This window comes from Convolutriloba macropyga, chromosome 5 (assembly GCF_964194025.1).
Source record: "Convolutriloba macropyga chromosome 5, txConMacr16.3, whole genome shotgun sequence".
Classification (NCBI taxonomy): Eukaryota; Metazoa; Xenacoelomorpha; order Acoela; family Convolutidae; genus Convolutriloba; species Convolutriloba macropyga.
Genome location: NC_134472.1, coordinates 26680078 through 26707224, shown reverse-complemented (window position 1 = coordinate 26707224; position 27147 = coordinate 26680078). Strand labels below are relative to the sequence as shown.

General features: G+C 33.4%; 2 protein-coding genes across 4 annotated transcripts in view; one reads left to right on the top strand and one right to left on the bottom strand.

Annotated features, from left to right (window-relative positions):
* Nucleotides 1-2014: 2014 nt before the first annotated feature.
* The window catches only part of LOC142339271 (uncharacterized), a 72596-nt gene continuing 47463 nt past the window's right edge, over nucleotides 2015-27147 (top strand). Inside the window, exon 1 of the mRNA XM_075389174.1 lies at nucleotides 2015-2078. Coding sequence (XP_075245289.1) covers nucleotides 2026-2078 — 53 coding nt within the window. The 5' untranslated portion in view covers nucleotides 2015-2025. The remainder of the gene's footprint in view (nucleotides 2079-27147) is intronic.
* LOC142339273 (cdc42 homolog) lies at nucleotides 2718-6327 on the bottom strand. 3 transcript variants are annotated; one of them, XM_075389177.1, is made up of 3 exons: nucleotides 6090-6327; nucleotides 5358-5589; nucleotides 2718-3165 (listed from the first exon to the last, which is right to left on the bottom strand). In XM_075389177.1, the coding sequence occupies exons 2-3, from the start codon at nucleotides 5585-5587 to the stop codon at nucleotides 2811-2813; spliced, it is 585 nt and encodes a 194-aa protein (XP_075245292.1). In that variant the 5' UTR covers nucleotides 5588-5589; nucleotides 6090-6327; the 3' UTR covers nucleotides 2718-2810. The 3 variants fall into 3 exon arrangements, with proteins under 3 accessions (XP_075245292.1, XP_075245291.1, XP_075245290.1); XM_075389176.1 differs by having other exon boundaries at nucleotides 5358-5603; nucleotides 6090-6229; XM_075389175.1 differs by having other exon boundaries at nucleotides 5358-5596; nucleotides 6090-6203.

Below are 27147 nucleotides of genomic sequence, written 5' to 3'. Positions count from 1 at the left end.
TGCAAATTTGCCCCTTTTTTGTAGGTTTTTGTTTTCTTTTCGCAATATCACAATAATGGGCGTCATTTGACTTACAAATAATGTCAACTGCAAAAAATGCAAACGAAGATTTTTATTGATTTTAGTGATCAACTTAATATTTAATTGATTGGGGGGACATCGTTTTCCTGCATAACATTTCGTTCAAATTTTTCGTTTTGGCCTGTATTTGTCGTTCTTTTTGTAGTCGTATGACATATCCTGGATAATTAAAGGCCTCATTCGCTCTTGATTGAGGTATGAAAAACTCTCTGAGTGATTTCATTTGATGCGTAATGTTTCTAATCAGTTCGAATTTAATTCTTTTTTTTTTTAAAAAGCAATGTTTTAATAAACTTTTGCTCATTTCTAGTCGACTTGTTGCCAAGTCGCATTGACGAAAAGTCTCATATTTTTTTTTCAAAAAGTACCGGTTAATCTTCTGAGTATGAATTTTATCTGATGCCATTTTGATTTGTTTATTAGTGGCTTTCAAAAAACGGACAAGGAGTTTTAGTCGTAATTAATATTTGTAACTGTTTGATTTTTATTGCCGTCTTTTCTGGTAGTCATATTATGGTAGCCACAGGTCTCATAGGCCCTCTAGAGTAGATTGTTTTATCTTTTAGTAGTTTGTTGAACGATGTGTTGATATGTTAATTTTTTTTTATCTCTTCCTCATTTGTTAGACAATTAAGTGAAAAATGTAGATGAGCGGGGTCGGAAATTAATGTGCAAACGCACATTACCGAGCCTCCTTGTTTAATAAATGAATTAAAATATTTCAAAACATGAGGAAATTGGGATTTTTGATGCACTTTTTCTCGAGAAACATCTTGATCTCGAAACGCTATTCAGTCTCATATGCAATAGTTTAACATACTACAGCAAATTTCGCACTAAAAGGCAAGAACCACTTTAATTGCATAGCGGTTGACAACATGCAGGAGGTAAGAGGTCAGAAATTGTGTATGAAAGTGTCTTTTTTAAAGAATACCGAGAACGCGGTGAAAATAAATAATTCCTCGACCCGGGAAAAAATTAAACTTGGAAAGCGGAAGCAAAATGCTCTAGTAAAGTCTGGGAAATAGCAGCTGGCTTTAGATAAACCGCTAACATGAAATAATTTTTATCATCATTAATCAATTCCAGATCTACAAACGGTGTTTCTGAAATTTTGTAGTAGGGATGCTTTGTTACAACTATATACATACATGATGGTGTTCCCGGCTATTATGGAAGCGGAATGCGTAATATATGCTTTAAGAATTTCGCAAAATATGTTTGCATCCAAGCTTAAAAGAAAATGAATGTGGAATTTGATTGCTTGATAGTCGTAAAAATCACAGAGCGTGAATTAAAACGTATATGTTCCGATCAGCTCATAGCGTGTTATACCAATTTTTAAAAAAGGCTCAGCCTGTTAGCCTTTTCTTTATGAAGCGGATAGGATTTATTTTAACGAAATTTTATTTTGTCGATTAATTTTTTTATCAATTCAATGTTACAGTTTTTGTCAATTTTTAGTTCATGCACGAATTATTTTGAAAAGTTCTAAGCGAACAAAAACCGTCAAAAAGTCATTATTGCCATTATCGGGTAGTAAAATTTTCGAATGGCCTCTTTCGGACCAGGAATTGTGAACGAGTTTTTTAAAGAGCTATTCGGTTTGCTCATGAATTTAGTAATAAATTGAGAAACATGACAGAACTTGATAACATCACTGAATAAATATTAATTCTGTAACTCTTCCGATTATCCAAATAACATTTTCTAACATCAAAAGTTACAAAAGCATTTACGGCAATGAGTAAGAAGTTTAAGCAGCGGGCTTCCGGTTTCCTATCCAGAGCTGTTCCAGACCTCATTCCGCAACACAACAAAAGAGCCAGTAGCGCTTATGACAATGGGAGCATAGCAAATATTGGAGCTGATAGGCCAGGTTGTTCACGTGACAGTACTTTAAATCTGTCAGCAACAGATGATGGAAAGGAGAATCACGTCTATATGAGACGGATAAAGAGTGAACCTTTGACCTTCATCGGTGAAGTCTACGGAAGGTCAGTGGATCTTATTTTACATTAACGTCTTGAATAATTTCCTTGTAGTGAATCGAAACTTGATACCTGTTAACACATGTTAACACTTGCCATCTTGCAGTATATTACCATGCTTGAATCAGCAAAAGTTGGCAAATTTTTGTAAGATCTTGGTAATAACTTATTAAGATAAACTAAGAAGATTTGTTGACAGCACTCAGAAATCTTTTACATATCTTGATGTTTTCCTGACATGAGTCATGGCAAGATCTCGTAAAGATTCAACGCGATTTCGTGTTTCTTATCAAGCTGTCTTAAGTTTTTGCTCAATGGGGTAGTTGTACACACTCCGCTAGTTGCCTGTTATCCATACTTCCAATAATGTTTTTTTTTTTGTGTTCTACGCTCCGTATAGGCGCTGCTTTTATAATTTTGCTCATTATTTACAGTTTTTCTACTAATCCATGCATCTTTGCTGTTGTAGTTTTGCTGTTGTGGGGGTGGCAGTCAGGGTCTAGAATGAAAATCAAATCGGAGCCATGAGAGTAAAACTGCATTGGACAAATTATACGTAGGAAGGTTGTAGAACTGTTTAAAGTTATAAACTTTTAAACCGTCGCGTTCCTATCGGTTCTCGCTGGTCTAGCTCCAGACCAAAACTTGTTTATAATAAAAAATATTTTTTCAATATAATTTTTTAAAGGTCAAAAGTCTTGAAATTGAGTAAAAAGTTAGGACAGACAGTTTGACCCATTAGATCAATCTACAACTTTTTTTCTTAATTTTCTTCGGGGGTGCCAACGACAACGCTATAGCTCTATCAAACACAACCTTGATACCCTCTCTCGTCTTAGCCGAACACTCGAGAAACCCATCCGCTTTCACCTTCTGGGCAACAGTTTTACCCTGCTGGGTTGTGATCAAACTGTGGGGTGCAGTGTCTCTTCGTCTGTCTATCTTGTTTGCTACTAATAAGAAGTAGGTGTATTTACTGAAGTGTCTGATTTCGGGCAGCCATTTGAGTTGAATATGGTCGAATGATACTTCACTGTCTATGCCGTACACCATTACGAAGCAGGTCGTGTTCGGGTATGCAATGGGCCGTGTCCTACACATGAACAGGTGATATGGTGCCGTGAATATTTACAGAATAGAAAATTAGCCTAAGAATATTAGAAGAATAGAAGGCATTATTTTGAATTAAAAAATTAGATTAGTAGAACGCACAAATAATCACATCCCTGGTTGAGAGGTCAGCACCGTTTCAGTGCATTGTTTTTTTTTAACAAATACGCTGAAATTATGTTAAAAAAAGGCGTCGAATGTGCTGTTATTATGTAAGAAATGCGTTGAATGCGCTGAAATTATGTAAGAAATGCGTTGAATGTGCTGAAATTATGAAAGAAATGCGTTGACTGTGCCTAAATTATGTAAAACAAATGTGTCGAATGCGCTCGATGTGCTTATTTTATCAAAAATTCAGCTCAAAATCCTTACACAAAATTACGCTGAAATAAGCTAAATGTTTGTGAGAAATGATGTCAAATCTGAGCGCATTTTTAAAATAATTGCTGTGCTCTTCAACGCGTTTTAGGACTAAATCCCGCATTTTTAACATTCAATTTGATGCTACATAAGTGAACGTGTTGTAATAACTGCTCTGAAAAAGCTTAATAGCGCTAAAGCTATGTAAAAAATCTGCTAAAAATTCAGCGCATTCCTTGCGAAAAGTCAGCTCATTTCAGCTATCTGGTTGGTTTTTTCAGTAACTGTATTCTTCTCTGATGTAAGATAAAATTGGAAAGAAGAGAAAACGTAAGAATTTTTGAATTATATCATATTATATTTGAAAGTAAATATCTTACATAGTAGAATATTGAGTAAAATCCGTATTCTCTATTATAAATTTGACAGCTTGTCTCTGAGTGTGGAAAAACGTATTTTCTGTAAAGAGAACATCAAAAATATCAAATTTGTCGAAATAGAAAAAAGGGAAAAAAGGTCGGGTTCAAAAGTTTTTGATTATCTGACATTTTTCAATTGCTCTGTAAATTTGAGTAAAAACGGAAAAAATACATCTCACTGGTCAAATATTGTCAATATTTGAACAAAAAAGAAAAAAGTGCAAACATCAAAGTTGTGTTATAAATTTTTTAGATCTATTTGATCTTGAATACACAATGCTATAAATATATTTTGGATAAATTATGGGCTGCTTTCTGTTCAATTCCTTCAATTATTCAAATCTAATATGCCTAACATAGGTTTCATTGAGTATAAAGAATTTTTCTATTATTTTGGAGGAAAATAAATTTCCAATTTTTCACTTTACACTAAATATTATTAATTATGGTAAATAAGAACTGTGTTATTACACAATTTGTGAGAAAATTTTGAGCAATGGAGTTAGAGGAACAAATGAGGTTGTTGAAAACCACTGCGCCATGAAACAGCGAACTGAGTTTGGAGACTCTTGCAAAGTCTCGATAACTCTTGTGATCCTCGAAACACTTTGCCTACATATTGCTAGGCAAAATTTTTTGTAACACCTCGGTGAGATCTTAAAAAATCTTATCAAGGCTTGTCAAAAAATCTCTTCGCGGAATTTGCTATGATCTTTATAAGTTTTGGTACATGAATAAAATAGTTAAAGATTAAAAAAGGTAGAAAGGTGCTTTTTTGAACCAAAATAAACTGTTTTTTAACAAAATAAACGGAGCAATGAGAAATAGTAGTTTTTTTAAATAAAAATGTATAAGAAGTGATGCAAGTCACAGTTAATAGAGAGCAAAACTTAACCACGAAGAAGCATTAAAATTTAAACAAATTTTGGAGAAGAGATATTTGTTGCATTTTGGTGTAAGACGAGATAAGGAAACTGTTGGTTATTAAGGTAATGGAAGTTGAATTTTACAAAACTTTTTTAATAATGAATGTTGATAATTTGAGATAAATCTTGACAGTTATTGCTCAATCTTATCATTTAACGGTACCATCATCTCACGACAATGTTACTTGCTTGATATCCATGCAAGTTTGAACGTATTCTGATGTAATTTTGCCATTTAACCTGACAAGATTTAGTCATTATTGTCCATATTTCACTACGTATTTCATAAAGGTTATCAAGTTTTGTTCCACTGCGATGCACGAGAGTAGAAGTGTTCTCGTAAAAACTTACGATGCTATGATATAAAAATTTTAAACTTTTTTTTTCAAAATGAAAGCAAAATTTTACAAGTGTTAACATAGTTCCCTTGCAAGTTTCAAATATTTCAAATTTTAAATTTTGAAAAGGACCTGTCGTAATCTTCCTGTCCTGCAGTGTCATGTATGTCCACTTTGACCTTTTTCCCGTTGACCTCTACCTGACATCTGTACATATCATAGACTGTGGGTACATGGTCATCGTCGAAACTGTTTGTGGCGTAGGAGGCTATCATGGAAGTCTTCCCAACAGCTCCGTCTCCCACCACCACTATCTTAACTTGACCTTGACCATTAGCATCTTCTGATGGTTGCAATGTCATTTCTGGTATCTTTTAACTGATAAATTGTGAACAGCTTTTTTTCTGAATCAGAAATGCTTATTTCTTAAATTGTGAATTATTTTTCTCTGATTATCGATTATCTCAAGTTTTGCAATTGATTTTTAGAAGTGTATCAAACTAGCACCAATTGTAAATAAACGTTTACTTTTTTCTTACTCTTTATTAGGGCTTTCGGAATTTATTCGGAATTTCTCTGAGCTCTAATCCGGCTTTTTTGCTTGTATAGGATATATCTTGATGATGAGAATGAACATAACAATATAGGAAAATAAGTGTAAGAAAATTTTACATCTGTTCTTTCGTCAAGAAGTAGAATTGAGTTCAGGCAATTTAGGATAAAAATTATTACAAAAAATGTTTTTATAAAAATTATTTAAAATTTAACAAAAATGAAGTAACACTTTTGTTACATGCATGCAGTAAATGAACGAAATATTTAGAGCACCAATGAACAGCTGCAAAATATTTATCAGTTAATAACCAGAATAGCTCAAAGTATCGATTAAGAGCTTAACTTTTATTCAATACTTGTGAACCTGACTAGAAGATATACATGAATGTTGGATAAGTAATAACTCTTTTGAACTCAAACAATGAATGGGTCTCCTCTCATTTGAAAATTTGTTTGCTTTTGTCGAACTGCAAACTTCTGAATGTTGGGGCAAGCAAATCGCTACATGTTTAAAATTACGAGGTGGTTGGTTAGTAATATTTAAATAACTGTGCCAACTAGAGTGACAGAATTTACTAAATGGTATACTTCTTTTGCTATTATGATGAATGGTTTGGTTTGCGATGAAACGATTGGTTTAAAATGCTGAAAAGTTACTGGTACTACTACATGCATTGCAGTTTAAAACTCAGGTTTAAAAAACTTGAATCTTAAAATCTTAGTTCGGTAGTACACAACAGGAAATGAATTTCAGAATTTTCAAAGATTCAAAATTTAAGACAAAAAGAGAGGAATTTGCCTCTTGCCAAATTTAGTCTTTGATGGTTCCTCGATGAACTGATTACAATTACCTATTCAAAACCAGGATCTTTTATGTCCCCCCCAGTCATACATATCCAGTCTACCAGTCTATTTGCCCCCACCCCCCTAAATTGGATCTTTTTGGTCCTGAGAGATCCCATAAAGTAGTGACATAAAGCTGTTTCTGTAAAAGATAAAAGCAAAAAAAAAGGAAAAACACCCTTTATTATACGTCTGCTTATATATTATAAGCAAAGTTTAATTTTCGTTTATATCTTAATTTCAAAACTTCGCTGCATATAAATTCAGAGAAAAAGTTTGCATGAAATTAGTTGCTCCTTTTGAAGAATGAGAAAAAAAAGAAAAACTAAATTTATATTCCAGCTGCACATCACCATTTGTTACCAGCCCTGCAGCAACACCAAACGTGATATGGCTCTCGTGCAGAAGAGAAGTCTGAATTGTGGGAGAACTAATTTATCCAACAAATATTGACGGAGAAAACTCGTTTTCATAAGCAGTGTATTCAAATGCTAGCTTGTTAAGCGTACAACAATTTGAGATATTTCTTGTGACCTCACCACCACAAATGTGCAAAAGAAGTGTTTTCTTTTTCTAATGAAAAGAAACGGCAGTGAAATTTTTTACTTTTAAGCTATTCTTGTGATCAATAGACGTATGAGGTACTAAATAACGTATGAGGTACTAAAATTTCAGATGAGTAAAAATTTCATTAAAAGCCCTTAAGAATTTCAGAATTGCAATACAGAAATGTAAGCAATGTAAATGTTACCCATCGGGACCTTATTAATAATTCTCATTATGAGATCTCAAAGTTACACCCGGGTCGAGGTTTTAGGGTGAATTTTCGTAAGAAATGCGGTGAATGCGGTGAATATTCGTAAGAAATGCGGTGACTGCGGTGAATGCGGTGAAAAAAAATAATTCACCGCTTTTCACCGCATTTCTTACAAAAATTCACCACCAAATTCACCGCATTTCTTACAAAAATTCACCGCATAGACTATTATGGCAAATTAATGTAAGAAATGCGGTGAATGCGGTGAATGCGGTGAAAAAAAATAATTCACCGCTATTCGACCCCAGTTCTAGGTGTCAACGCTAAAAAGCGTTAAATTATGCGAAAATTTGTTGTGGGCTGAAGTATCCATATTGTTTTCAATAAAATCAGTTGGATGCAGATGAAACTGGAAAGTGTTGAAAGCAGACAAAAGTAGTGAGAATATCAAAATTTTTTATTTTTAAACCATTTTTTCTATATGATGGAGCAAATTATCGACCCCCCAACCTAGGTTTTCGAACTCTTGTAGTAATCTACTTTCAAATTATTATTGCAAATTTTAAAAAAATAATTGGATGCAATTGAAACTGGAAAGTGTTGAAGGCAGACAAAAGTAGTGAAAATATCAAAAGTTTTTTTAAACCATTTTTTCTATATGATTGAGTAAATTATCGACCCCCCAACCTAGGTTTTCGAACTCTTGTAGTAATCTACCTTAAAAGTATACTTGCAATTTTTCAAAAAAAATCAGTTGCAAGCAAGTGAAACTGGAAAGATTTGAAAGCAAACAAAAGTAGTGAAAATAACAAAAAAATATTTTTAAACCATTTTTCCTATATGATGGAGCAAATAATCGACCCCCCAACCTCAGTTTTTTTGAACTCCTGCTGTAATCTACTTTCAAATTATTATTGCAAACTTTCAAAAAAATCAGTTGCATGCAAGTGAAACTGGAAAGATTTGAAAGCAAACAAAAGTAGTGAAAATAACAAAAAAATATTTTTAAACCATTTTTTCTATATGATGGAGCAAATAATCGACCCCCCAACCTCAGTTTTTTTGAACTCTTGCTGTAATCTACTTTCAAATTTTTATTGCAAACTTTCAAAAAAATCAGTTGCATGCAAGTGAAACTGGAAAGATTTGAAAGCAAACAAAAGTAGTGAAAATAACAAAAAAATATTTCTAAACCATTTTTTCTATAAGATGGAGCAAATTATCGACCCCCCCAACCTAAATTTTTGAACTCTTGCTGTAATCTACTTTCAAATTATTATTGCAAATTAAAAAAAAATAATTGGATGCAATTGAAACTGGAAAGTGTTGAAGGCAGACAAAAGTAGTGAAAATATCTTAAATTTTTTTAAAACCATTTTTTCTATATGATAGAGTAAATTATCGACCCCCCAACCTAGGTTTTCGAACTCTTGTAGTAACCTAATTTAAAAGTATACTTGCTATTTTCCAAAAAAAATCAGTTGGATGCAAATAAAACTGGAAAGTATTGAAAGCAGACAACTGTTGTGAGAATATCAAAAAATTTTATTTTCAAACCATTTTTTCTATGTGATGGAGCAAAAAATTGACCCCCAACCTAAATTATTGAACTCTTGCTGTAACCTGCTTTCAAATTATACTTGCAATTTTATCAAAAAATCAGTTGGATGCAAGTGAAACTGGAATTTTCAAAGCACTGTCGAATTAGGCGAAGAAAATGACGATGTTTTAAAAAAACATTCGTTTATAACTTCTCGAAAAAGACATGATAGAAGGTATAAGATAGCTCATATTGTTGCCTAAGTAACATATTTTTTTAGTTTATGTAAAAATTCCAATATGCTGATTTTTATACAAGATTTTCAACTAACTGTCGAGTTAGATGATCAATTTGTGGGACTTCATGAAAAACGTTTGTTTATAACTTTTTGAAGAAAACGAGTTAAAAGATGTATGATAGCGCATTTTGCTGCACTAATAACATACTGTTCGAATACATGTAGAAATAATGGCCTATACGAAATTTTTAAGGAACTGTCGAGTTAAGTGAGTAAAATTTCAGACTTCATGAAAAACGTTTGTTTATAACTTTTTGAAGAAAACGGGATAGAAAGTGCATGATAGCCCATTTTTGTTGCTCTGATAACGTATTTTTTCAATTCATGTAGAAATAAATGCCAATATGCTTATTTTAATATAAAATTTTCAAAATTTCAATCAACTGTCGAGTTAGGTGATCAATTTCTCTGACTTCATGAAAAACGTTTGTTTATAACTTTTTGAAGAAAACGAGATAAAAAAGGTATGATAGTGCATTTTGCTGCACTAAAAACGTACTGTTTAAATACATGTAGAAATAAAGTCCAAAATGATGATTTCTGTACGAAATTTTTAAAGAACTGTCGAGTTACGTGAACAAAATTTCGGACTTCTTGAAAAACGTTTATTTATAACTTTTAGAAGAAAACGAGATAGAAAGCGAATGATAGCGCATTTTGTTGCTCCGATAACGTACTTTTGAATACATGTAGAAATAAATGCCAATATGCTTATTTTTATACAAAATTTTCAATCAACTGTCGAGTTTGGTGATCAATATGTCGGACTTCATGAAAAACGTTTGTTTATAACTTTTTGAAGAAAACAAGATAGAAGATGTATGATAGCGCATTTTGTTGCACTAATGACGTAATGTTTGAATTCAGGTAGACACAAATGTCAATGTGTTGCTTTCTATACAAAATTTTCAAATAACTCTCGCCTTAAAGGAAAAAAATGTCGAACTTCTTGAAAGTCAGTTCCTTATAACTTTTTGGAAAAGACGATTTAGGAAGCGTATGTTAGCTCATTTTAATGTGGTGATATTGTACTTTTTGAATTTATATAGCAAAAATTATCTCTTTTGTTAATTTACACCCAAATTTTCCAAAGAATTGTCGGTCTAGGTGTAAAAATTTGCCATTTTTGACAAACTTCGACTAAATTCGAACAATTAAAAGCACAAAACATACAAGTTTTTCGTATCAAAATAAACTATAACTCACGCTTCCAACGGCAATATAATTATATTTTCAAAGCATTGCCAAACAAGAGAATGCGAGGGCAATGTAGAGCCCGAAATCACAAAAATCGAGTTTTGATTCCTTTGATTTTTTAAACTTTTTTTAACGCCAAGTTGATGCCCCAGTTCATGCTGATTCCAAAACATTTTCATTTTTTAAATTTGGTTCATTAGTTTTCGAGATATAAGCCTTTTTCGGACGCATACCAGCCCCCCAGCCCACCCCCCCCCCATCCTCCTTTCCATCTCCCCTCTGTTGCAAGTGCAAATCTTTTTTTTTCATACGTAATTTTATAGTCGCACTATATTACAGCTATAGAGCTTCTCGAATATATTATTTTTATCAGTCTGATAATTTTACTTCATAGTTATAGCGGCTAACCTAGATGACAAAGTGAAACTTTCGTTTGCCGCCTCCATCCGGTCACGTGACATGCTTATGCGTGTGCTGTTCCGTCAAGTGACAGCAGAGAGAGACTCATTCACTGCCTCCCACTTCCACGGGGTAAGCATGTATAACTTTGAATGTGAAACCAAATAGAAAGTTTCAAAAGCAAAAGGTCCCGCGAGAAGGAAATAGAGAAAGAAGTCGAGGGTGGTGGTTGATGAAATGAATTGGGCGAAAGGGGCAAGGAAAGTAGTAATGATATGGGAACCGGGTGATAGCACCAGGTTTGTTGCCGGGTGATAGCACCAGCTCTGTAGCCAGGGGGAGGGGAGGGGTGCTCTATGGCCAAATATGAAAGAGTTATATCGTTGAAAAGCTCTAATCGAGGCGGTTTCGATAGGATATATGTCAGTACCCATACTTATAACTTTACTATTATGCTATTGGTTGGTCCCTGGTGTTTTGTTTTTGAGCTTTGATATTGTTAAATGCAATTTCAGATAAGGCTGTTGCCTTTTCGTTGTTGAAGGATTATTATTGAAGAGCTTCAGAAGATCACCATATAGAACCCCGTGCCAGCTCGAGGCCCAGATGTTCGAGACCCTTATGGATAGAAGATAGAAGATAGCTTATGGATAAAATTTGTTGATAGAAGATCAGCTTTTGGATGGTTGTTTTTTAGCTAAACCTGAGGGTATTGGCTTTCGTACATGATGTTTTAGAGTGCGAGTACGATGTTTGGATCTCTTCCGTTTGAGCCCCCCAGCTTAGTGGGTGCATACTGTTTGCAGCCCCCAACCGCACGTAACATTTACTAATTAATGGCTTGTACAGGTATTATAACTTGGGAATATAACCAACCTATTTGGGGCCCAAACGGTAAAGATCCTGTTAATTTATATATGAAATATGTGTATTTTTGACGTTTATGATGTTATGATATCATATATATTACTGTCTCTTCTAGCTGCGTCCAGTTTTTTTGGGGGAACATGCACGTATTGTTTTCCGCCGTCGGAACGCTTAGAGATCATTTGTTTTTCAAGTTTTGCAGGGACTTAAGTCACTAGACAGCCGAAAAACAAATGATCTCGAAACCCCTGGTATTAATAATAATAATAATAATAATAATAATAATAATAGTAATAATAATAATAATCATAATAAAAATAATAATAATAATAATAATAATAATAATAGTAAAAGTATTAATAATAGAAATAATAATAATACTAATAATAATTATAACACTAACAATAATAATAGTAATAAAAATAATAATAATAACAATAAAATTAATAATAATGAAAACAATAATAATAATAGTAATAATAATAATAATAATAATAATAATAATAATAATATTAATTATAATAAAAATGATAGTAATAATAATAAAACTAATAAAATAATAACACTAACAAAAATAATAGTAATAAAAATAATAATAATAACAAAAAATTAATAACAATAAAAATAATAATAATAATAATAGTAATAATAATAATAATAATAATAATAATAATAATAATAATAATAATAATAATAATAATAATAATAGTAATAATAATAATAATAATAATAATAATAATAATAATAATAATAATAATAATAATAATAATAATAATAATAATAATAATAATAATAATAATAATAATAATAATAATAATAATAATAATAATAATAATAATAATAATAATAATAATAATATGGACTTTAGAGTAAACTCAGGGGTTCTTTAGACCCATATCAATTCAATCAGTCACAGTTTGAGTAGTTTTAAGTCGTTTCCGTACAGAACAACTACCAATAGGACATCCACATCTGATATGCCAAGTGCAAGAAGTCAGTTCGTTGTAGTATTCCAGAAAATATTCCCAGTAGATGTCTGATAGTCGGGTTTTCAGAGTTTCTGTGTCGTGAAATAAGTCAATACTAGTACTAAGCAAGTTTGCAAGGGTTGATGCCCTATACCAAAAGTCCGCCTTTTGCCGAGTCTTTAATCTAGCCGAGTCTTTAATAATAATCTAGTCTTTTTCATTGGTTCAACGAGTTATTCAAATCGGACCAAACCCGGTATGGAGTAACCCATGGGTGCCTAGGGTCTAAAACAGAAAGAATTTTTGGTATAGCTTGCCTAGGAAAAAAGTTAGTTTTTCATACGGAAACTTGCGAATTTTGAGAATAACGAAATTTAAAAATAGGTCTTTTTGATCGGGTCAAGGAGTTGTCCAAAGTGAACCAAACCCGGTACGGAGTATCCCATGGGTGCCTAGAGTCTTTTCATACGGAAATTTGCTATTATTTCGAATAAATAATTTTAAAAATAGGTCTTTTTCATCGGGTCAAGGAGTTGTCCAAAGTGAACCAAACTCGGTATGAAGTATTCCATGGGTGTCTAGAGTCTAAAACAGAAAGAATTTTTGGTATAGCTTGTGTCGGAAAAAATTTAGTTTTTCATACGGAAATTTGCGAAATTTGCGAATATTGAATTTTCAAAATAGGTCTTTTTGATCGGGTCAAGGAGTTGTCCAAAGTGAACCAAACCCGGTATGGTGTATCCCATGGGTGCCTAGAGTCTAAAACAGAAAGAATTTTTGGTATAGTTTGCGTAGGAAAACAGTTAGTTTTTCATACGGAAATTTGCGAATTTTGCGAATAACGAATGTTAAAAATAGGTCTTTTTGATCGGGTCAAGGAGTTGTCCAAAGTGAACCAAACCCGGTATGGAGTATCCCATGGGTGCCTAGAGTATAAAACAGAAAGAATTTTTGGTATAGCTTGCGTAGGAAAAAAGTTAGTTTTTCATACGGAAATTTGCGAATTTTGCGAATAACGAATTTTAAAAATAGGTCTTTTTGATCGGGTCAAGGAGTTGTCCAAAGTGAACCAAACCCGGTACGGAGTATCCCATGGGTGCCTAGAGTCTTTTCATACGGAAATTTGCTATTATTTCGAATAAATAACTTTAAAAATAGGTCTTTTTCATCGGGTCAGGGAGTTGTCCAAAGTGAACCAAACTCGGTATGGAGTATCCCATGGGTGCATAGAGTCTAAAACAGAAAGAATTTTTGGTATAGCTTGCGTAGGAAAAAAGTTAGTTTTTCATACGGAAATTTGCGAATTTTGCGAATAACGAATTTTAAAAATATGTCTTTTGGATCGGGTCAAGGAGTTGTCCAAAGTGAACCAAACCCGGTACGGAGTATCGCATGGGTGCCTAGAGTCTTTTCATACGGAAATTTGCTATTATTTCGAATAAATAATTTTAAAAATAGGTCTTTTTCATCGGGTCAGGGAGTTGTCCAAAGTGAACCAAACTCGGTATGGAGTATCCCATGGGTGCCTAGAGTCTAAACCAGAAAGAATTTTTGGTATAGCTTGCCTAGGAAAAAAGTTAGTTTTTCATACGGAAATTTGCGAATTTTGCGAAAAACGAATTTTATAAAAAAGTCTTTTTGATCGGGTCGAGGAGTTGTCCAAAGTGAACCAAACCCGGTACGGAGTATCGCATGGGTGCCTAGAGTCTTTTCATACGGAAATTTGCTATTATTTCGAATAAATAATTTTAAAAATAGGTCTTTTTCATCGGGTCAGGGAGTTGTCCAAAGTGAACCAAACTCGGTATGGAGTATCCCATGGGTGCCTAGAGTCGAAAACAGAAAAAATTTTTGGTATAGCTTGCGTAGAAAAAAAGTTAGTTTTTCATACGGAAATTTGCGAATTTTGCGAATAACGAATTTTAAAAATATGTCTTTTTGATCGGGTCAAGGAGTTGTCCAAAGTGAACCAAACCCGGTATGGAGTATCCCATGGGTGCCTAGAGTCTAAAACAGAAAGAATTTTTGGTATAGCTTGCCTAGGAAAAAAGTTAGTTTTTCATACGGAAATTTGCGAAATTTGCGAATATTGAATTTTCAAAATAGGTCTTTTTGATCGGGTCAAGGAGTTGTCCGAGGTGAACCAAACCCGGTATGGTGTATCCCATGGGTGCCTAGAGTCTAAAACAGAAAGAATTTTTGGTATAGCTTGCCTAGGAAAAAAGTTAGTATTTCATACGGAAATTTGATATTATTTCGAATAAATAATTTTAAAAATAGGTTTCTTTCATCGGGTCAAGGAGTTGTCCAAAGTGAACCAAACTCGGAATGGAGTATCGCAAGGGTGCCTAGAGTCTAAGACAGAAAGAATTTTTGGTATAGCTTGCGTAGGAAAAAAGTTAGTTTTTCATACGGAAATTTTCGAATTTTGCGAATATTGAATTTTAAAAATAGGTCTTTTTGATCGGGTCAAGGAGTTGTCCAAAGTGAACCAAACCCGGTATGGAGTATTTTATGGGTGCCTAGAGTCTAAAACAGAAAGAATTTTTGGTATAGTTTGCGTAGAAAACAGTTAGTTTTTCATAGGGAAATTTGCGAATTTTGCGAATAACGAATTTTAAAAATATGTCTTTTTGATCGGGTCAAGGAGTTGTCCAGAGTGAACCAAACCCGGTATGGAGTATCCCATGGGTGCCTAGAGTCTAAAACAGAAAGAGTTTTTGGTATAGCTTGCGTAGGAAAAAAGTTAGTTTTTCATACGGAAATTTGCGAATTTTGCGAATAACGAATTTTAAAAATAGGTCTTTTTGATCGGGTCAAAACCAAACCCGGTAAGGAGTATCCCATGGGTGCCTAGAGTCTTTTCATACGGAAATATGCTATTATTTCGAATAAATAATTTTAAAAATAGGTCTTTTTCATCGGGTCAGGGAGTTGTCCAAAGTGAACCAAACTCGGTATGGAGTATCCCATGGGTGCCTAGAGTCTAAAACAGAAAGAATTTTTGGTATAGCTTGCCTAGGAAAAAAGTTAGTATTTCATACGGAAATTTGCTATTAATTCGAATAAATAATTTTAAAAATAGGTCTTTTTCATCGGGTCAAGGAGTTGTCCAAAGTGAACCAAACTCGGTATGGAGTATCCCATGGGTGCCTAGAGTCTAAAACAGAAAGAATTTTTGGTATAGCTTGCGTAGGAAAAAAGTTAGTTTTTCATACGGAAATTTGCGAATTTTGCGAATAACGACTTTTAGAAATATGACTTTTTGATCGGGTCAAGGAGTTGTCCAAAGTGAACCAAACCCGGTATGGAGTATCCCATGGGTGCCTAGAGTCTAAAACAGAAAGAATTTGTGGTATAGCTTGCCTAGGAAAAAAGTTAGTATTTCATACGAAAATTTGCTATTATTTCGAATAAATAATTTTAAAAATAGGTTTTTTTTCACCGGGTCAAGGAGTTGTCCAAAGTGAACCAAACTCGGTATGGAGTATCCCATGGGTGCCTAGAGTCTAAAACAGAAAGAATTTTTTGTATAGCTTGCGTAGGAAAAAAGTTAGTTTTTCATACGGAAATTTGCGAATTTTGCGAATATTGAATTTTAAAAATAGGTCTTTTTGATCGGGTCAAGGAGTTGTCCAAAGTGAACCAAACCCGGTATGGAGTATCTTATGGGTGCCTAGAGTCTAAAACAGAAAGAATTTTTGGTATAGCTTGCCTAGGAAAAAAGTTAGTATTTCATACGGAAATTTGCTATTAATTCGAATAAATAATTTTAAAAATAGGTCTTTTTCATCGGGTCAAGGAGTTGTCCAAAGTGAACCAAACTCGGTATGGAGTATCCCATGGGCGCCTAGAGTCTAAAACAGAAAGAATTTTTGGTATAGCTTGCGTAGGAAAAAGTTAGTTTTTAATACGGAAATTTGCGAATTTTGCGAATAACGAATTTTAAAAATAGGTCTTTTTGATCGGGTCAAAAAAATGTTCAAAGTGAACCAAACTTGGTATCGAGTATCCCATGGGTAACTATTTTGTAAAACAAAAAGAATTTTTGGTATAGTTTGCCTAGGAAAAAAGTTAGATTTGCATACGAAAATTTGCGATTATTTCAAATAAGTAATTTTAAAATTAGGTCTTTTTATCGGGTCAAGGAGTTGTCCAAATTGAACCAAACCCGGTATGGAGTATCCCATGGGTGCCTAGAGTCTAAAACAGAAAGAATTTTTGGTATAGCTTGCCTAGAAAAAAGTTCGTATTTCAATCGGAAATATCGACTTTTTCGCTTATTATTTGCTTAGTTTATTTTCAAAAATATAGAAATTTCGTCGTGTCAAGGAGTTGTCCAAATTAAACCAAATTTGTCATGGAGTATCCCATGTGTATCTTGAGTCTAAAACAGAAAGAATTTTCGCTATAGCTTGCGTAGGAAAAAGTTAGTTTTTAATACGGAAATTTGCGAATTTTGCGAATAACGAATTTTAAAAATAGGTCTTTTTGATCGGGTCAAAAAAATGTTCAAAGTGAACCAAACTTGATATCGAGTATCCTATGGGTAACTAGTTTGTAAAACAAAAAGAATTTTTGGTATAGTTTGCCTAGGAAAAAAGTTAGATTTGCATACGAAAATTTGCGATTATTTCAAATAAGTAATTTTAAATTTAGGTCTTTTTATCGGGTCAAGGAGTTGTCCAAATTGAACCAAACCCGGTATGGAGTATCCCATGGGTGCCTAGAGTCTAAAACAGAAAGAATTTTTGGTATAGCTTGCCTAGGAAAAAAGTTAGTATTTCATACGGAAATTTGCTATTAATTCGAATAAATAATTTTAAAAATAGGTCTTTTTCATCGGGTCAAGGATTTGTCCAAAGTGAACCAAACTCGGTATGGAGTATCCCATGGGCGCCTAGAGTCTAAAACAGAAAGAATTTTTGGTATAGCTTGCGTAGGAAAAAGTTAGTTTTTAATACGGAAATTTGCGAATTTTGCGAATAACGAATTTTAAAAATAGGTCTTTTTGATCGGGTCAAAAAAATGTTCAAAGTGAACCAAACTTGGTATCGAGTATCCTATGGATAAATAGTTTGTAAAACAAAAAGAATTTTTGGTATAGTTTGCCTAGGAAAAAAGTTAGATTTGCATACGAAAATTTGCGATTATTTCAAATAAGTAATTTTAAAATTAGGTCTTTTTATCGGGTCAAGGAGTTGTCCAAATTGAACCAAACCCGGTATGGAGTATCCCATGGGTGCCTAAAATTTAAAACAGAAAGAATTTTTGGTATAGCTTGCCTAGAAAAAAGTTCGTATTTCAATCGGAAATATCGACTTTTTCGCTTATTATTTGCTTAGTTTATTTTCAAAAATATAGAAATTTCGTCGTGTCAAGGAGTTGTCCAAATTAAACCAAATTTGGTATGGAGTATCCCATGTGTATCTTGAGTCTAAAACAGAAAGAATTTTCGCTATAGCTTGCGTAGGAAAAAAGTTAGTTTTTCATACGGAAATTTGCGAATTTTGCGAATAACGATTTTTAAAAATAGGTCTTTTTGATCTGGTCAAGAAGTTGTTCAAAGCGAACCAAACGTGGTATCGAGTATCCCATAGGTAACTAGATTGTAAAACAAAAAGAATTTTTGGTATAGTTTGTCTTGGAAAAAAGTTAGATTTGCATACGGAAATTTGCGATTAATTCAAATAAGTAATTTTAAAATTAGGTCTTTTTTATCGGGTCAGGGAGTTGTCCAACGTGAACCAAACCCGGTATGGAGTATCCCATGGGTGCCTAGAGTCTAAAACAGAAAGAATTTTTGGTATAGCTTACCTAGGGAAAAAATTAGTATTTCATACGGAAATTTGCTATTATTTCGAATAAATAATTTTAAAAATAGGTCTTTTTCATCGGGTCAAGGAGTTGTCCAAAGTGAACCAAGCCCGGTATGGAGTATCCCATGGGTGCCTGGAGTCTAAAACAGAAAGAATTTTTGGTATAGCTTGCTTAGAAAAAAGTTCGTTTTTCAATCGGAAAAATCGACTTTTTCGCTTATTATTCGCTTATTTTATTTTCAAAAATATAGAAAATTCGTCGTGTCAAGGAGTTGTCCAAATTAAACCAAATTTGGTATGGAGTATCCCATGTGTATCTTGAGTCTAAAACAGAAAGAATTTTTGCTATAGCTTGCGTAGGAAAAAAGTTAGTTTTTCATACGGAAATTTGCGATTATTTCAAATAAGTAATTTTAAAATTAGGTCTTTTTTATCGGGTCAAGGACTTGTCCAAATTGAACCAAGCCCGGTATGGAGTATCACATGGGTGCCTAGAGTCTAAAACAGAACGAATTTTTGGTATAGCTTGCCTAGGAAAAAAGTTAGTTTTTCATACGGAAATTTGCAATTTTTTCGAATAACTTGAGATTATTGAATTTTAAAAATAGGTCTTTTTCATCGGGTCAAGGACTTGTCCAAATCGAACCAAGCCCGGTATGGAGTATCCCATGGGTGCCTAGAGTCTAAAATAGAAAGAATTTTTGGTATAGCTTGCTTAGAAAAAAAGTTCGTATTTCAATCGGAAATATCGACTTTTTCGCTTATTATTCGCTTATTTTATTTTCAAAAATATAGAAAATTCGTCGTGTCAACGAGTTGTCCAAATTAAACCAAATTTGGTTTGGAGTATCCCATGTGTATCTTGAGTCTAAAACAGAAAGAATTTTTGCTATAGCTTGCGTAGGAAAAAAAGTTAGTTTTTCATACGGAAATTTGCGATTATTTGAAATATGTAATTTTAAAATTAGGTCTTTTTTATCGGGTCAAGGACTTGTCCAAATCGAACCAAGCCCGGTATGGAGTATCCCATGGGTGCCTAGAGTCTTTTCATACGGAAATTTGCTATTATTTCGAATAAATAATTTTAAAAATAGGTCTTTTTCATCGGGTCAAGGAGTTGTCCAAAGTGAACCAAGCCCGGTATGGAGTATCCCATGGGTGCCTAGAGTCTAAAACAGAAAGAATTTTTGGTATAGCTTGCTTAGAAAAAAAGTTCGTATTTCAATCGGAAATATCGACTTTTTCGCTTATTATTCGCTTATTTTATTTTCAAAAATATAGAAAAATCGTCGTGTCAAGGAGTTGTCCAAATTAAACCAAATTTGGTATGGAGTATCCCATGTGTATCTTGAGTCTAAAACAGAAAGATTTTTTGCTATAGCTTGCGTAGGAAAAAAGTTAGTTTTTCATACGGAAATTTGCGATTATTTCAAATAAGTAATTTTAAAATTAGGTCTTTTTTATCGGGTCAAGGACTTGTCCAAATCGAACCAAGCCCGGTATGGAGTATCACATGGGTGCCTAGAGTCTAAAACAGAACGAATTTTTGGTATAGCTTGCCTAGGAAAAAAGTTAGTTTTTCATACGGAAATTTGCAATTTTTTCGAATAACTTGAGATTATTGAATTTTAAAAATAGGTCTTTTTCATCGGGTCAAGGACTTGTCCAAATCGAACCAAGCCCGGTATGGAGTATCCCATGGGTGCCTAGAGTCTAAAACAGAAAGAATTTTTGGTATAGCTTGCTTAGAAAAAAGTTCGTATTTCAATCGGAAATATCGACTTTTTCGCTTATTATTCGCTTATTTTATTTTCAAAAATAAAGAAAAATCGTCGTGTCAAGGAGTTGTCCAAATTAAACCAAATTTGGTTTGGAGTATCCCATGTGTATCTTGAGTCTAAATCAGAAAGAATTTTTGCTATAGCTTGCGTAGGAAAAAAGTTAGTTTTTCATACGGAAATTTGCGAATTTTGCGAATAACGACTTTTAGAAATATGACTTTTTGATCGGGTCAAGGAGTTGTCCAAAGTGAACCAAACCCGGTATGGAGTATCCCATGGGTGCCTAGAGTCTAAAACGGAAAGAATTTGTGGTATAGCTTGCCTAGGAAAAAAGTTAGTATTTCATACGGAAATTTGCTATTATTTCGAATAAATAATTTTAAAAATAGGTTTTTTTTCACCGGGTCAAGGAGTTGTCCAAAGTGAACCAAGCCCGGTATGGAGTATCCCATGGGTGCCTAGAGTCTTTTCATACGGAAACTTGCTATTATTTCGAATAAATAATTTTAAAAATAGGTCTTTTTCATCGGGTCAAGGAGTTGTCCAAAGTGAACCAAGCCCGGTATGGAGTATCCCATGGGTGCCTAGAGTCTTTTCATACGGAAACTTGCTATTATTTCGAATAAATAATTTTAAAAATAGGTCTTTTTCATCGGGTCAAGGAGTTGTCCAAAGTGAACCAAGCCCGGTATGGAGTATCCCATGGGTGCCTAGAGTCTAAAACAGAAAGAATTTTTGGTATAGCTTGCTTAGAAAAAAAATTTCGTTTTTCAATCGGAAATATCGACTTTTTCGCTTATTATTCGCTTATTTTATTTTCAAAAATATAGAAAATTCGTCGTGTCAAGGAATTGTCCAAATTAAACCAAATTTGGTATGGAGTATCCCATGTGTATCTTGAGTCTAAAACAGAAAGAATTTTTGCTATAGCTTGCGTAGGAAAAATGTTAGTTTTTCATACGGAAATTTGCGATTATTTCAAATAAGTAATTTTAAAATTAGGTCTTTTTTATCGGGTCAAGGACTTGTCCAAATCGAACCAAGCCCGGTATGGAGTATCACATGGGTGCCTAGAGTCTAAAACAGAACGAATTTTTGGTATAGCTTGCCTAGGAGAAAAGTTAATTTTTCATACGGAAATTTGCAATTTTTTCGAATAACTTGAGATTATTGAATTTTAAAAATAGGTCTTTTTCATCGGGTCAAGGACTTGTCCGAATCGAACCAAGCCCGGTATGGAGTATCCCATGGGTACCTAGAGTCTAAAACAGAAAGAATTTTTGGTATAGCTTGCCTAGAAAAAAAGTTCGTATTTCAATCGGAAATATCGACTTTTTCGCTTATTATTCGCTTATTTTATTTTCAAAAATATAGAAAATTCGTCGTGTCAAGGAGTTGTCCAAATTAAACCAAATTTGGTTTGGAGTATCCCATGTGTATCTTGAGTCTAAAACAGAAAGAATTTTTGCTATAGCTTGCGTAGGAAAAAAGTTAGTTTTTCATACGGAAATTTGCGATTATTTCAAATAAGTAATTTTAAAATTAGGTCTTTTTTATCGGGTCAAGGACTTGTCCAAATCGAACCAAGCCCGGTATGGAGTATCCCATGGGTGCCTAGAGTCTTTTCATACGGAAACTTGCTATTATTTCGAATAAATAATTTTAAAAATAGGTCTTTTTCATCGGGTCAAGGAGTTGTCCAAAGTGAACCAAGCCCGGTATGGAGTATCCCATGGGTGCCTAGAGTCTAAAACAGAAAGAATTTTTGGTATAGCTTGCTTAGAAAAAAAGTTCGTATTTCAATCGGAAATATCGACTTTTTCGCTTATTATTCGCTTATTTTATTTTCAAAAATATAGAAAATTCGTCGTGTCAAGGAGTTGTCCAAATTAAACCAAATTTGGTATGGAGTATCCCATGTGTATCTTGAGTCTAAAACAGAAAGAATTTTTGCTATAGCTTGCGTAGGAAAAAAGTTAGTTTTTCATACGGAAATTTGCAATTTTTTCGAATAACTTGAGATTATTGAATTTTAAAAATAGGTCTTTTTCATCGGGTCAAGGACTTGTCCGAATCGAACCAAGCCCGGTATGGAGTATCCCATGGGTACCTAGAGTCTAAAACAGAAAGAATTTTTGGTATAGCTTGCCTAGAAAAAAAGTTCGTATTTCAATCGGAAATATCGACTTTTTCGCTTATTATTCGCTTATTTTATTTTCAAAAATATAGAAAATTCGTCGTGTCAAGGAGTTGTCCAAATTAAACCAAATTTGGTTTGGAGTATCCCATGTGTATCTTGAGTCTAAAACAGAAAGAATTTTTGCTATAGCTTGCGTAGGAAAAAAGTTAGTTTTTCATACGGAAATTTGCGATTATTTCAAATAAGTAATTTTAAAATTAGGTCTTTTTTATCGGGTCAAGGACTTGTCCAAATCGAACCAAGCCCGGTATGGAGTATCCCATGGGTGCCTAGAGTCTTTTCATACGGAAACTTGCTATTATTTCGAATAAATAATTTTAAAAATAGGTCTTTTTCATCGGGTCAAGGAGTTGTCCAAAGTGAACCAAGCCCGGTATGGAGTATCCCATGGGTGCCTAGAGTCTAAAACAGAAAGAATTTTTGGTATAGCTTGCTTAGAAAAAAAGTTCGTATTTCAATCGGAAATATCGACTTTTTCGCTTATTATTCGCTTATTTTATTTTCAAAAATATAGAAAATTCGTCGTGTCAAGGAGTTGTCCAAATTAAACCAAATTTGGTATGGAGTATCCCATGTGTATCTTGAGTCTAAAACAGAAAGAATTTTTGCTATAGCTTGCGTAGGAAAAAAGTTAGTTTTTCATACGGAAATTTGCAATTTTTTCGAATAACTTGAGATTATTGAATTTTAAAAATAGGTCTTTTTCATCGGGTCAAGGACTTGTCCGAATCGAACCAAGCCCGGTATGGAGTATCCCATGGGTACCTAGAGTCTAAAACAGAAAGAATTTTTGGTATAGCTTGCCTAGAAAAAAGTTCGTATTTCAATCGGAAATATCGACTTTTTCGCTTATTATTCGCTTAGTTTATTTTCAAAAATATAGAAATTTCGTCGTGTCAAGGAGTTGTCCAAATTAAACCAAATTTGGTATGGAGTATCCCATGTGTATCTTGAGTCTAAAACAGAAAGAATTTTTGGTATAGCTTGCCTAGAAAAAAGTTAGTTTTTCATACGGAAATTTGCAATTTTTTCGAATAACTTGAGATTATTGAATTTTAAAAATAGGTCTTTTTCATCGGGTCAAGGACTTGTCCGAATCGAACCAAGCCCGGTATGGAGTATCCCATGGGTACCTAGAGTCTAAAACAGAAAGAATTTTTGGTATAGCTTGCCTAGAAAAAAGTTCGTATTTCAATCGGAAATATCGACTTTTTCGCTTATTATTCGCTTAGTTTATTTTCAAAAATATAGAAATTTCGTCGTGTCAAGGAGTTGTCCAAATTAAACCAAATTTGGTATGGAGTATCCCATGTGTATCTTGAGTCTAAAACAGAAAGAATTTTTGGTATAGCTTGCCTAGAAAAAAGTTAGTTTTTCATACGGAAATTTGCAATTTTTTCGAATAACTTGAGATTATTGAATTTTAAAAATAGGTCTTTTTCATCGGGTCAAGGACTTGTCCGAATCGAACCAAGCCCGGTATGGAGTATCCCATGGGTACCTAGAGTCTAAAACAGAAAGAATTTTTGGTATAGCTTGCCTAGAAAAAAGTTCGTATTTCAATCGGAAATATCGACTTTTTCGCTTATTATTCGCTTAGTTTATTTTCAAAAATATAGAAAATTCGTCGTGTCAAGGAGTTGTCCAAATTAAACCAAATTTGGTATGGAGTATCCCATGTGTATCTTGAGTCTAAAACAGAAAGAATTTTTGCTATAGCTTGCGTAGGAAAAAAGTTAGTTTTTCATACGGAAATTTGCAATTTTTTCGAATAACTTGAGATTATTGAATTTTAAAAATAGGTCTTTTTCATCGGGTCAAGGACTTGTCCGAATCGAACCAAGCCCGGTATGGAGTATCCCATGGGTACCTAGAGTCTAAAACAGAAAGAATTTTTGGTATAGCTTGCCTAGAAAAAAGTTCGTATTTCAATCGGAAATATCGACTTTTTCGCTTATTATTCGCTCAGTTTATTTTCAAAAATATAGAAATTTCGTCGTGTCAAGGAGTTGTCCAAATTAAACCAAATTTGGTATGGAGTATCCCATGTGTATCTTGAGTCTAAAACAGAAAGAATTTTTGGTATAGCTTGCCTAGAAAAAAGTTAGTTTTTCATACGGAAATTTGCAATTTTTTCGAATAACTTGAGATTATTGAATTTTAAAAATAGGTCTTTTTCATCGGGTCAAGGACTTGTCCGAATCGAACCAAGCCCGGTATGGAGTATCCCATGGGTACCTAGAGTCTAAAACAGAAAGAATTTTTGGTATAGCTTGCCTAGAAAAAAGTTCGTATTTCAATCGGAAATATCGACTTTTTCGCTTATTATTCGCTTAGTTTATTTTCAAAAATATAGAAATTTCGTCGTGTCAAGGAGTTGTCCAAATTAAACCAAATTTGGTATGGAGTATCCCATGTGTATCTTGAGTCTAAAACAGAAAGAATTTTTGGTATAGCTTGCCTAGAAAAAAGTTCGTATTTCAATCGGAAATATCGATTTTTTCGCTTATTATTCGCTTAGTTTATTTTCAAAAATATAGAAATTTCGTCGTGTCAAGGAGTTGTCCAAATTAAACCAAATTTGGTATGGAGTATCCCATGTGTATCTTGAGTCTAAAACAGAAAGAATTTTTGGTATAGCTTGCCTAGAAAAAAGTTCGTATTTCAATCGGAAATATCGACTTTTTCGCTTATTATTCGCTTAGTTTATTTTCAAAAATATAGAAATTTCGTCGTGTCAAGGAGTTGTCCAAATTAAACTAAATTTGGTATGGATTATCCCATGTGTATCTTGAGTCTAAAACAGAAAGAATTTTTGCTATAGCTTGCGTAGGAAAAAAGTTAGTTTTTCATACGGAAATTTGCGAATTTTGCGAATAACGATTTTTAAAAATAGGTCTTTTTGATCGGGTCAATAAGTTGTTCAAAGTGAACCAAACGTGGTATCGAGTATCCCATAGGTAACTAGATTGTAAAACAAAAAGAATTTTTGGTATAGTTTGTCTTGGAAAAAAGTTAGATTTGCATACGGAAATTTGCGATTAATTCAAATAAGTAATTTTAAAATTAGGTCTTTTTTATCGGGTCAAGGAGTTGTCCAACGTGAACCAAACGCGGTATGGAGTATCCCATGGGTGCCTAGAGTCTAAAACAGAAAGAATTTTTGGTAAAGCTTGCTTAGAAAAAAAGTTCGTATTTCAATCGGAAATATCGACTTTTTCGCTTATTATTCGCTTATTTTTTTTTCAAAAATATAGAAAATTCGTCGTGTCAAGGAGTTGTCCAAATTAAACCAAATTTGGTATGGAGTATCCCATGTGTATCTTGAGTCTAAAACAGAAAGAATTTTTGCTATAGCTTGCGTAGGAAAAAAGTTAGTTTTTCATACGGAAATTTGCGATTATTTCAAATAAGTAATTTTAAAATTAGGTCTTTTTTATCGGGTCAAGGACTTGTCCAAATCGAACCAAGCCCGGTATGGAGTATCACATGGGTGCCTAGAGTCTAAAACAGAACGAATTTTTGCTATAGCTTGCCTAGGAAAAAAGTTAGTTTTTCATACGGAAATTTGCAATTTTTTCGAATAACTTGAGATTATTGAATTTTAAAAATAGGTCTTTTTCATCGGGTCAAGGACTTGTCCAAATCGAACCAAGCCAGGTATGGAGTATCCCATGGGTACCTAGAGTCTAAAACAGAAAGAATTTTTGGTATAGCTTGCCTAGAAAAAAAGTTCGTATTTCAATCGGAAATATCGACTTTTTCGCTTATTATTTGCTTATTTTATTTTCAAAAATATAGAAATCTCGTCGTGTCAAGGAGTTGTCCAAATTAAACCAAATTTGGTATGGAGTATCCCATTTGTATCTTGAGTCTAAAACAGAAAGAATTTTTGCTATAGCTTGCGTAGCAAAAAAGTTAGTTTTTCATACGGAAATTTGCGATTATTTCAAATAATTAATTTTAAAATTAGGTCTTTTTTATCGGGTCAAGGACTTGTCCAAATCAAACCAAGCCCGATATGGAGTATCCCATGGGTGCCTAGAGTCTAAAACAGAACGAATTTTTGGTATAGCTTGCCTAGGAAAAAAGTTAGTTTTTCATACGGAAATTTGCAATTTTTTCGAATAACTTGAGATTATTGAATTTTAAAAATAGGTCTTTTTGATCGGGTCAAGGACTTGTCCAATTCAAACTAAGCCCGGTATGGAGTATCCCATGGGTGCCTAGAGTCTAAAACAGAACGAATTTTTGGTATAGCTTTACTAGGAAAAAAGTTAGTGTTTCATACGAAATGTGCAATTATTTCGAATAAATAATTTTAAAAATAGGTCTTTTTCATCGGGTCAAGAAGTTGTTCAAAGTGAATCAAACTTGGTATCAAGTATCCCATGGGTGCCTAGAGTCTAAAACAGAACGAATTTTTGGTATAGCTTGCCTAGGAAAAAAGTTAGTATTTCATACGGAATTGTGCAATTATTTCGAATAAATAATTTTTTTAAAATAGGTCTTTTTCATCGGGTCAATGAGTTGTCCAAAGTGAACCAAACTCGGTATGGAGTATCCCATGGGTGCCTAGAGTCTAAAACAGAACGAATTTTTGGTATAGCTTGCCTAGGAAAAAAGTTAGTTTTTCATACGGAAATTTGCAATTTTTTCGATTAACTTGAGATTATTGAATTTTAAAAATAGGTCTTT